The 10,849-nt window shown below is 48.9% G+C and overlaps 1 protein-coding gene across 1 annotated transcript in view; it reads left to right on the top strand.

The window, feature by feature from the left end:
* The first annotated feature begins 3,212 nt into the window (after positions 1-3,212).
* KPNA7 (karyopherin subunit alpha 7) overlaps positions 3,213-10,849 on the top strand; it is a 39,028-nt gene continuing 31,391 nt past the window's right edge. The window contains exons 1-2 of the mRNA XM_065892283.1: positions 3,213-3,315; positions 9,196-9,284. Of these exons, the coding sequence (XP_065748355.1) occupies positions 3,231-3,315; positions 9,196-9,284 (174 nt within the window). The 5' untranslated portion in view covers positions 3,213-3,230. The remainder of the gene's footprint in view (positions 3,316-9,195; positions 9,285-10,849) is intronic.

The raw sequence follows: 10,849 nt of genomic DNA, 5'->3' as shown, positions 1-10,849 counted from the left end.
CACCGTACACCCTGGGTACTTCCTGGGTGATGGAGGGGGGAACGCCTGGAACACAGTGGGGGCAGGGGGAGAGCCTGGCTCTGGGGCCAGCACGCCCACTTATGCATTCCACAAATATAATGAGCAATGACTCTTCCTGGCCGTGGGGATAAAGCGTCGAGTCAAACAGACAATGCCCCTACCCTCATAGAGCTTATGCTCTATTTCAGGGGTGGGGATGGGAAATAAACAAGTGAATGCATTGCATTTCAGTTGTTAGCAAGTGCTGCCCGGGAGAACATCAGAATGAAGTGAGTCAGGTGGGGATGCAAGGATGGGGTGAGGTTTGATTTTAGACAGGGTGACCAGGAATGGTCTCTCAAAACTGACACCTGAAGGAAGTGAGGGAGGCACAGGGAACAGCAGGTGCAAAGGCCCTGAGGCCAGCGTGGTCCTGATGTGTTTGCAGGACTGAGAGGAGGCCAGGGTGGCTGGAGCCAGAGTGGAGGGAGTAAGGTCAGAGGACGAGGATGGGAGGCAAGGCAGAGCATGAAGGGCCTCACGGGCGATTGTAGGGATGTTGGGAGCACTGGAGCGTTCGAGCAGCAAAGTGGTGTAACTTGACTTAAATGTTTAAAGGATCTGTGCATGTGTGTGTGTGTGTGTGTGTGTGTGTGTGTGTGTGTGTTTAAAGGTCAAAGCAGTGATGGCTGTGATGAGGTGGGAGGGTCGCCGGTCCCAAGTGGAGGTGGAGAGAGGTGGGTTGTCTCAAATGCCTTGGGCAGAACAGGGAGGCCTAGGGCAATCTCTCTGCTGGCCTTGGATCCTGTGGGAATCAGGCCTCCTGTAAGCCATCCTGACTCCCCCTTTTCTGACACCATCCCTTACCAGCCACCCCAGCTTGAAACCACAGCTTTAACTTATATCTCTGTGTCATTATCACCCACCACTGCCTCGAGTGGCTCACCGGGTCCCACCCCAGTTCTGAGCTGACGGGCCTTCGCTGTATCCCCACCTCGATGTTCTCCAGGCACCTGGATGTGCAGGTCCAACCCTGAACCCCATGCTTCACCAACTCAGAACCCCGACTTCTCCGCCCCCATCTCCTGCTGTAACCAGGGTGTCCTGGGGTCGGATACCTCCTCTTTCTAGCCCCACCTGGGAAAGAATCCTCCTCTTACCCCTTCCCTCCAGGTTAGCCTAAATATTCTAAAATGACCCACTAAGAATGTTGCTTTTGGTAGGTGTGATCATGGTATTTTGGTTTAGTTTTTAAGTCTATCTGTTAGAGATTCATTCTGAAACTTTATGGATGAAATGATATGCCTGCGATTTCCTTTATAACACACCAACCAAAATCAATAAATACATAATAAAAAAGATGGGGGGAGAAGAAAGAAAGGTGGAGTTGGTAACTGTTGGACCTCGGTGTCCTCAAGGATTCGTTTGTACTCTTCTCTCCCCTTTTACAAATTTGGAATTTTCCATAATAAAAAAAAAGAAAGTAAAAATAAGGCAAATAGGGACACAACCCTGCTGGGACCTTCAGGGGCTGCCTGCTGCTCTCCGCACAAAGTCCAAACACCTTCAAAGAGTGAGTAACAGGTGGGTGCAGCCCCCTGACACTCTTCGGAATTCCTGGCTCAAAGAGCAAACAGACGTAATTGGTTTTATCATTGATTAAAAATCCCCTACAGGGCTTCCCTGGTGGCTCAGTGGTTAAGAATCCACCTGCCAATGCAGGGGACATGGGTTTGAGCCCTGGTCCAGGAAGATCCCATGTGCTGCAGAGCAGCTGAGCCCGTGTGCCACAGCTACTGAGCCTGTGCTCTAGAGCCCACGAGCCATAACTACTGAGCCCACAAGCCACAACTACTGAGCCCGCAATCCACAACTACTGAAGCCCGTGCACCTAGAGCCCGTGCTTCGCAACAAGAGAAGCCACCACAATGAGAAGCCTGCGCCCTGCAACAAAGAGTAGCCCCCGCTTGCTACAACTAGGGAAAGCCCGTGCACAGCAACAAAGACCCAACAGCCAAAAATAAATAAGTGAAATAAATTTATTTTTAAAAAATTAATTAAAACTAACAAACGTAGTAAGGTAGATAGCTAGGGGGAAGCAGCCGCAAGGCACAAGGATATTAGCTTGGTGCTTTGTGACAGCCTGGAGGGGTGGGATGGGGAGAGTGGGAGGGAGGGAGACGCAAGAGGGAAGACATATGGGAACATATGTATATGTATAGCTGATTCACTTTGTCATAAAGCAGAAACTAACACACCATTGTAAAGCAATTATACCCCAATAAAGATGTTTTAAAAAAAATTAATTAAAAAAAAATCTCCTACAGACAGTGCAACTTCCTACTGCCTGGACCAGAGTGGATGGCTCCCTCTGCCCCTCCCCTGTCACCAGGCCATCTTTGACCAGGCACCTGACCCCATCGTCCCTCTAACAATCCTGAACAGCCTCTGTTCCCAAGTGAACCATGGCTGGGTTTTCTTGCCTCACTGCCTTTTCCTATGCTGTTCCCTCTGACTGGAGCATTTTTCTCACAATTTTTCACCTGCTGACTTCTTTTCCTACAGACGTGGCTCTAGCATCACCTCTTCCAGGAAGCCCTCCCTGACCTCCCCTGTCCTGTGTTGTTGCAATTACTCTCCTGTTCCCACTCTAGGCCCATCTCTGCTCCTGATGGGAGGGCGGGAACCAAGTCATCTTGTTCACTGTTGCACACCAGGGCCTGAAACACAGTGGGGACAATAAATATTTGTTGAAGAAATACATGAAATTTTGTTCCTATTTCCATTTCGATACGAGGCAGACCTATTCCCGCCACCACCCAATCTTTTGCCTGCCTTGGGAAGAAACATTTGTTAACTGTTCGACAGCAGCTTTAAGCCTAATCCCTCAATTTTAGGAAGAGGCCACTCAATCCAGCTGAATCCCGGAAGCCTTAAAACACCCAGAATACAAACCCTTCCCTGGAGGTAGATGCCGCCGCCCCTCGCCTATTGATCAGCCATCTGAGGGTCTCCAAGGCTGCAGCTGCAGAGCCTGAAGGTCCGCGGTGCCTCTGAGGCTCCCATCTGTACCTTGTCGGTGCACGAGAGTCACCTGGAGACCTAGGCCTCCCTCCGCACCCCACAGGCCAGCTCAATCAGTCTCTGGGGTGGGGCCCTGGCGGCAGGGTGGGCGGAGCTCCCCACGTGATTCCAAGAACAGTTGACATTGGTCAGAAACCAGCCTGGGGATGGGCCAAATGCCCCTAAAGACATGCCACCTGCTGAGAGCATTTAAGGCCAACCAGGGGGCTGGAGACTGTGGCTCCCTGTCAGGTGAGTGATGGGTGGGTGGAGGGTGCCGGGGACCTTAGAAGCTGTTTGGGGGCCCCAGAGAGGTTGCTGTGGTCATTCCCTCCCCCAAAGCTGGTGGCCTGCCTGGAGCAGTGGCTCCCAGGAGGCCCAGGCTGGGCCTTGCCCTGTTGAACTTCAGTCTTGGTCGACAGAAGCTGTGCTAAGCGGTGCTTGGCTTGTTTTCAGGATGGGTGAGGAGGGGGTGGTAGTTGGTGGGGACCTTTCACCGTCCAGAGCCCAGGCGGGGTTGGGGGGATGGCAGGGGGCCTGGGGCTGTGTCACCCGCACGGCAGCCGGCAGCCTGTAGATCCGTGTGCCCTGCGTCTTTGCTGGTGTCCTACTCCCGGAAATATCCCTCGGGATGTTCTCACCTGGGGAACAAAGCCTTTCCAAGCCTTGGAGGTGGATCATGGGAAGAAGGCCTGGTTGCTTGCTTCCTTCTTGCTTTGACACGTGCATCTCATCTTGGCCAGCATGGGCCGGGGAGGGAGGCATGGCTGTGTGTCTTCCTGCCTCCAAGGTGGTGTCAGGACACGTCTATTTGGTAAAACCGTGCAGGGAGCTGAAGAATGCCGATGGAGGGGGCGGGGGCCCTGGAACTGGAGACCACCCCCCTTCCCCGGGGGCCCACTCCAGCCCCAGCGGTGTCTGCTTGCTGACCTTGGAGCTGAGGTCGGCTCAGTCTTCCGAATAAGCCTCACTCACTCCAACCCAATGCGTGGTTTTAGCTTAAAACAAATCCCACTTTGTTTGAACAAGGGGCTGTTAGTGATGTAGATCTGAACACACCTCAAAAGATGTCCCCGGTACAGGTGAAGTGAAGAAGCACGCTGCCAAACCCTGTCTGTGATCGGCTCCCCTCCTGCAATCAGCACCTTGGGGCACGTGCAGAGTGGCTGGGACATGTAGAGGGTGGTGTGCGTTTTCAGAGGTTAACTTGGAGGAGGAGGGGGGTTATGGGGAGTTAATGCTCAGTACGCTTCTGAAGTATTTCATTTTCTTAAGCCGTGAGCATGTATTAAAATCAGAAAAATCCTGCTTTATAGAAGCCAGCTCTGGGGTGATGAGACATATCTTAATTTAAAGCCGGTTTGGGTTCATGAAAGATGCTCACAGTGAAAGTTTGACTAGACCTAGGGAAGGACAGAAAAAACCAAATGGCCTGTAATGCTCCCACCAGAGAAAGTGACCCCATGCCATTACTAAGGCGTGGCCAGGGAGGGTCCCTTGGGTGGGCTTCTGCCACCTGACACCCAGGGCAGGGGGTCTCATAGTGTGGGGAGCAGCAGAGCTGTCCTGAGGCTGCGGGGGTGGTGTCAGCCCCTACATTGATGGTGTTTGCCTATGTAACTAGTCTGGCTTTCTCTGGATCTCAAATTTAGAGAATCAATGAAGAAAGGTACTGACTTTGAGTTTGTTGCATAAGTCAAAGCCTCCAAATTAGCGTTCTCATTATACTACTGGTAAAGGATGACGGGGTAGCCAGCTCTCCTGGTGCTAGAAATAGCCATGTGAGGGGAAGGAATCACGTTTGAGCTGTGAGTAGAGAAGCCTGTGAAAGCCAGAAGGATCTGCTTTGCAGCTGGCTTTGTAGGATGTCCCCAAATGAAGTGGCGTGGCCAAATCTGTGACTTTCAAACTGCTTTCAGGGACAAGGGAGGACTCTGATCTGAAGTCAGGCTTTCCTGATTATGCCGCCTGATACAGGCCTTCCACTTGATTTTCGGTTTTTGGTTTTTGGCTGCGCCACGCAGCTTGTGGGATCCTCGTTCCCCGACCGGTGATTGAATCCCGGGCCCATGGCAGTGAAAGCACCGAGTTCTAACCACTGGACCTCCAGGGAATTCCCATTCATATTTGATTTGAAGGAAAGTGGCGGCCCTCTGAACCCCTGGATCCACTTCCCAGGTTCCTTATGGCCATACCATCTGAGATGTGGCAGAAGCATGCATGGTTCCCATGGCAACAGTCCTAGAACTAGGCCCTGCCTTGGGTCTCTCAAGGAGCAAAAGCATTTCATCCCCGTGTACCAAACCGGCCTCTGTGCACATTCAGACAGTCTCATGAGCTGAGTTGGTCAGACCCCTAACAGTGAGTGAGACGCAGCAATGAGGTGGCAACAGAGTGTTTCCAAAGTGGCCTCTGTTGTTTCCATTGGCTAAAACGGTGCGCTTTCCTGTTTTCCAACATCTCACCCATATGTTAAGTGCCACCCACGGTGGAGACTTGGTGTTTCCTAATCTGACCTTGTTACAGATTACGGCTGCAAAGTTTAGTGATCCAAAGCATGACGCAGGAGTCAGACATAGGCTGATTCCTGGCTCTGAGGCTTAACAGCTGTGGGAACTTTGGCAAATGGCATCTGCAAATGTTTCCTCACTTGCAAAATGGGGCTCTTTCTCCCTTACTGCTAATGTTGCTTCATGTTTTTTGAGTTTTTTATTAATTTATTTAAAAAAATTTTATCGGAGTGTAATTGATTTACAGTGTTGTGTTAGTTTCAGGTGTACAGCAAAGTGATTCAGTTATACATATACATATATTCATTCTTTTTCAGATTCTTTTCTCATATCCTTTATCACAGAATATTGAGTAGAGTTCCCTGTGCTATACAGTAGGTCCCTGTTGGTTATCTATCTTATATATAGTAATGTGTGTATGTTAATCCCAAGCTCCTGATTTATCCCTCCCCTCCACGTTTCTCCTTTGGTAACCATAAGTTTGTCTTTGATATCTGTAAGTCTGTTTCTGTTTTGTAAATAAGTTCATTTGTATCTTTTTTTTTTTTTTTTTTTGCGGTACGCGGGCCTCTCACTGTTGTGGCCTCTCCCATTGTGGAGCCCAGGCTCTGGACGCGCAGGCTCAGCGACCATGGCTCACGGGCCCAGCTGCTCCGCAGCATGTGGGATCTTCCCGGACCAGGGCACGAACCTGTGTCCCCTGCATTGGCAGGAGGACTCTCAACCACTGCGCCACCAGGGAAGCCCTGTATCATTTTTTTTAAATTAGATTCCACATATGAGTGATATCGTATGATATTTGTCTTGCTCTGCCTGACTTCACTTAGTAGGAAGTGAATTTCTAGGTCCATCCATGTTGCTGCAAATGGTATTATTTCATGTTTTTTAAAATGACTGAGTAATATTCCATTGTATATATATACCATATCTTCTTTATCCATTCCTCTGTTGATGGACATTTAGGTTGCTTCCATGTCTTGGCTATCGTAAATAGTGTTGCAATAAACTTTGGGGTGCATGTAGCTTTTTGAATTAGTTTTGTCCAGATATATGCCCAGGAGTGGGATTGCTGGTTCACATGGTAGTTCTATTTTTAGTTCTTGAAGGAGCCTCCATACTGCTCTCCACAGTGGCTGTATCAATTTACATTCCCACCAACAGCATAGTAGGGTTCCCTTTTCTCCACACCCTCTCTAGCATTTGTTGTTTGTAGACTTTTGATGATGGCCATTCTGACTGGTGTGGGGTGATACCTCATAATGTTGCCTCATTTAATCCTAAGTGTCCAATGTTCCTTGTATGTAATAAACACATTTTGGCCATTGCTGTCTGAAATAGGCCCATAATACTATCCTGCTCCTAATTTATATTGCCATATGTCTTACCTCTCGGAGATGTAGCATATAGCTCCTTATTTAAACCCAAATCTCGGGTTGCAGCTGATCATCCTTTTGACCTTGGCTATTACAGCAACTGGAAAACTCTTTTGCAATGGTGTTTTCAAGGGTGTCATGATGAATAGCAATGATTTACCTGTGGGTCACTGGGTCATAAAAAGCAACTTTCTTTCCTGATGGGGCAGGATTGGAGATGACTTTAAAGTAGATGAAGGGATGGGACATGGTTACTCTCTGGCCTGAGCCTCCAGGGCTGAGTGAGGTTGTCCTGCAGCATCATTCTTTCCTCTTCCTGATGTGCTGGCTTCTGGTGTATTGTTGGAGGTCGGTCTACCTCCAGCTTGAACTTTTAACCGAATTAATCTAAAGCCTGAGATTGTCTCAAGCCAACTTATACGTGGTGCTTCTCCTGGTAAGTACACAGCAGTGGAAGGGCTATGGATGTCACTGAGGCTCCTTGACTCTCTGGGGGTCGGGGTGGTGGAGGTGACCAGTGTGACTTTGTTAACGAAATGTTTAGAGCTTCGCAAATGTTCCTGTGACCCATTGTGTGACCCATTGTGTCACTCTCCACCTCTCCAGATGAGATGTGCTGTGGGGAGGGAGCAACTGGTCAATTCTGGGAAGTAATTTGCATTTCCCACTCTCAGATTTGCACACATTGTCAGCTATTCTTGCCCAAGCTCCTAAAGAGACTAATGCCTTAGAACAAGCAAAGTCACAGCAGTGAAGCCTCAGCTCTGAGGCTTAGCTGACTTGCTCTCCTATCTGTCTGGGGCTGGTGGTGCTTCTTTTTATGGATTTGTCCCTGGCATGGTAGCCGCTGTTAACCGGTAGTGCCTTTGAGGCTGTGCTTCTGTTGTTCTGTCTCAAATTCCCTCCTTTCCCTGGTCCCTTGCTGGCTCTTTGTTTTCTTGGACCCTAATACACAGGTCACCAAGACTCAATTCTTGTTCTGTTCTCAGATAGAGTTCCTCTTCTCTCTCCTTGGCTCTCTCCTCACAGAATTCTCCAAGTTGTCTACACCGTCCCATCCAAACTGATATGTCTGAATTAGTCTTTCCTACCAAAATTATTCCCAACTGCTCTGCTCTCAAGAAGAGAGTCTGTTGGTCATCTTTATCCAGTTTTCTCTTTGGTAGAATGTAGTCTGGCCCATCCTGTATACTTAGAAACAGACGAATATTCATTGCATGCTTGTAAGAAAGGTTATTCCCTGCTGCCCTGTAGGAAGTCCAAACTTGCCCTGATCTGAATAACCTCCTCTAATGGAGGGCTAACTTCCTTTGTGAGCTTATCGCTCACCACCCTCTTCTAACAAATATTTGAGTACCTACTTACTACATGCCATGCATTGTGAAGGGGCTGAGGAATCATAACTAAGACACGCATGGTCCCATTGTCCTCGGGAGTATGGAGGGGAAGATGCACTAACAAGAATATATTGAGTTGTGGTAAAAGCTATGGAGAAAATGAAACAGACAGATTGGGAAGATACTTCGCTTCTTAGATAGGAAAGAATCGTTGGGTAAAAGTGGGCTGAGGCCAGCTCACGTAGGGTGGGCATCATGGTGAACTTGAGTTTTCTTCTAAGATCAACCAGCCACTAGAGGGTGGGAAAAGAGTGGGGGACATTACATGGTCAGTTTCATTTTAAAAGATCACATGGCTTTGTGTAGAGAACAGATTGGGATAAGGCAATGGTAGAAGCAAGGAGTAGAGTTTGGAGGCAGTTGCCATAGTGTGGGTGAAAGATGATGGTGGGCTGGACCAGGGTGGAGGAAGTCCTCTAAAAAATTAGGAGTGGGACATGCTTGAGACAGTCCTCTACTAATGTGCTGGTGGATTGGATGTAGGAGAAGAGGACCATCTTCCTGTCATAGCCTGGTTGGGCTCCTCAGCATCCTGTACATATGCTCTGAACAGAACTCCTTGGACCCAGCCACATGGAAGGGTTCTGTGCTTTCCTTCCAGCCTACCCTAGCCATCAAAAGCCCAGTTCAAGCCAAACTGCCCCTAAAAAGATATCCCTTACTCCTGTAGCCCAGGGCTGGTCCCCTCTGAGTTCCCATGATGCTCATTGCCTGTTGAACTGGCATGTGATGCCTGTGGATGCTGCTCTCTGTTCCACCGTGGGTCCTTTAAGGGCTTATAGCCCGGATGGCTTTTACATAGTAACCACATACTGGGCACTGAAAATCTCTTTGGAACTGTCTTACCTACAGGTGCTTTACTTCTTCTAGTCAATATGCCGACTTCAGAAGCTCCGGAAGAGAGGCTGAGAAAATTTAAGTATCGTGGCAAAGATGCATCTGTGAGTATGAAGCAATACCTTACTCTATCAAGGATGGGCGCAGTAAAAAGCACATGGTTGAAATGCATTAAAAATATTGGAGGGCTTCCCTGGTGGCGCAGTGGTTGAGAGTCCGCCTGCTGATGCAGGGGACGCGGGTTCGTGCCCCGGTCCGGGAAGATCCCACATGCCGCGGAGCAGCTGGGCCCGTGAGCCATGGCCGCTGAGCCTGCGCGTCCGGAGCCTGTGCTCAGCAACGGGAGAGGCCGCAGCAGTGAGAGGCCCGCGTACCGCAAAAAAAAAAATTGTGGAGAGTGGGCTAGATGGGGTGAACAAGCAAGTATAGCAGAATGTTCATTGTGGGTAAGTGCATGGATGTTCATTGAATAATCCTTTTAACTTTTCTGTATATCTGAAAATCTCATAGTAAAATATTGAAGGTGGGGAGGATCAAACCTCATGGACTTGGTCGGACAACTGTAGACTCAGATCAAGGTCTCCATGTGATCTTGAAACTATTGAACTTCAGAGCCTCAGTTTCTTCATCTATAAAACAGGGCTGATACCTACCTCTTAGGACCTGAGTAGCATCATCAAGTACCTGGTATATAGATGCTTACCTGCAGCTCTGCATGTCAAGGGGGCTTACCAAGGAGCTAAGATGTTGGGAATACAGGTACCAACCAGCATGCCTTGAAGAGAAATAGGACTCAGAAGTGAAAAGTCCAGACTGCTTTCTCTACTGGGATGAGCACGAGGGCTGGGCCAGGGAGGCTGTGCTGTGTGTGAATCTCTCATTCAGCTTCTCTGGTCTCCAAGTTTTCTGTCTAGCTCTGTGTCCTATATCTGTGTATCTTGACTGACATATCAAGTTGGCTACGCCTTGGGAATCTGAACGGCAGCTGTGGATAAGGAGAGCACAAGGGCATAGCCACCCAGTTGAACACCGTCCAAAGCCAAATCCCTCTTACTTACACCCTTTCCAACAAGCTTGGCTGTCTGGCTTCCAAGACCACCGCAGATTAAAGGAAACCAATTAGAACAAAGAAATCAAACCCTCTATGGGGACAGCAGCAGGAAGGGCCAGGAAATGAGAAGGTAGAAGCCAAAGGTACCAAATGCTCTATGGAGAAGGGCCGCTTAGTGATGGGAGCAACACGACAACTGGCTCCAGAGGCCCCCAGTGTGTCCCCACCTTTCCAGATAACACCACAATGACCCTATTTTCTTTTCTTTTTTTTTTGGCTGCGCCGCATGGCTTGCGGGATCTTAGTTCCCCGACCAGGGATTGGACCCCGGTCCCCAGCAGTGAAAGCACCAAGTCCTAACCACTGGACCACCAGGGAATTCCCATTGACCCTAGTTTCACGCAAGGCTCAAATAGCTCCTTTAAGGAACCAGAAGTATCTAATACACACTGACTTCCTTATAATTAATGTTTTAAAGTCTTCAACCCAAAACTCATCTATCCATAAAGATTAGGTCATTTCCCCAGGATTCTCAATACTGTAAGGTCTGAGTTTTGCCTGATAAAAGAAGAAAAGGGGGGTTTGTTTTTAGAATTTCCATCTTCCTCAGTCTGGTGT

Source organism: Phocoena phocoena, chromosome 15 (genome assembly GCF_963924675.1).
Source record: "Phocoena phocoena chromosome 15, mPhoPho1.1, whole genome shotgun sequence".
In the NCBI taxonomy this organism is placed as follows: Eukaryota; Metazoa; Chordata; class Mammalia; order Artiodactyla; family Phocoenidae; genus Phocoena; species Phocoena phocoena.
The sequence above is the reverse complement of the archived record's forward strand: the minus strand, read 5'-3'. Positions and strand labels throughout refer to the sequence as shown.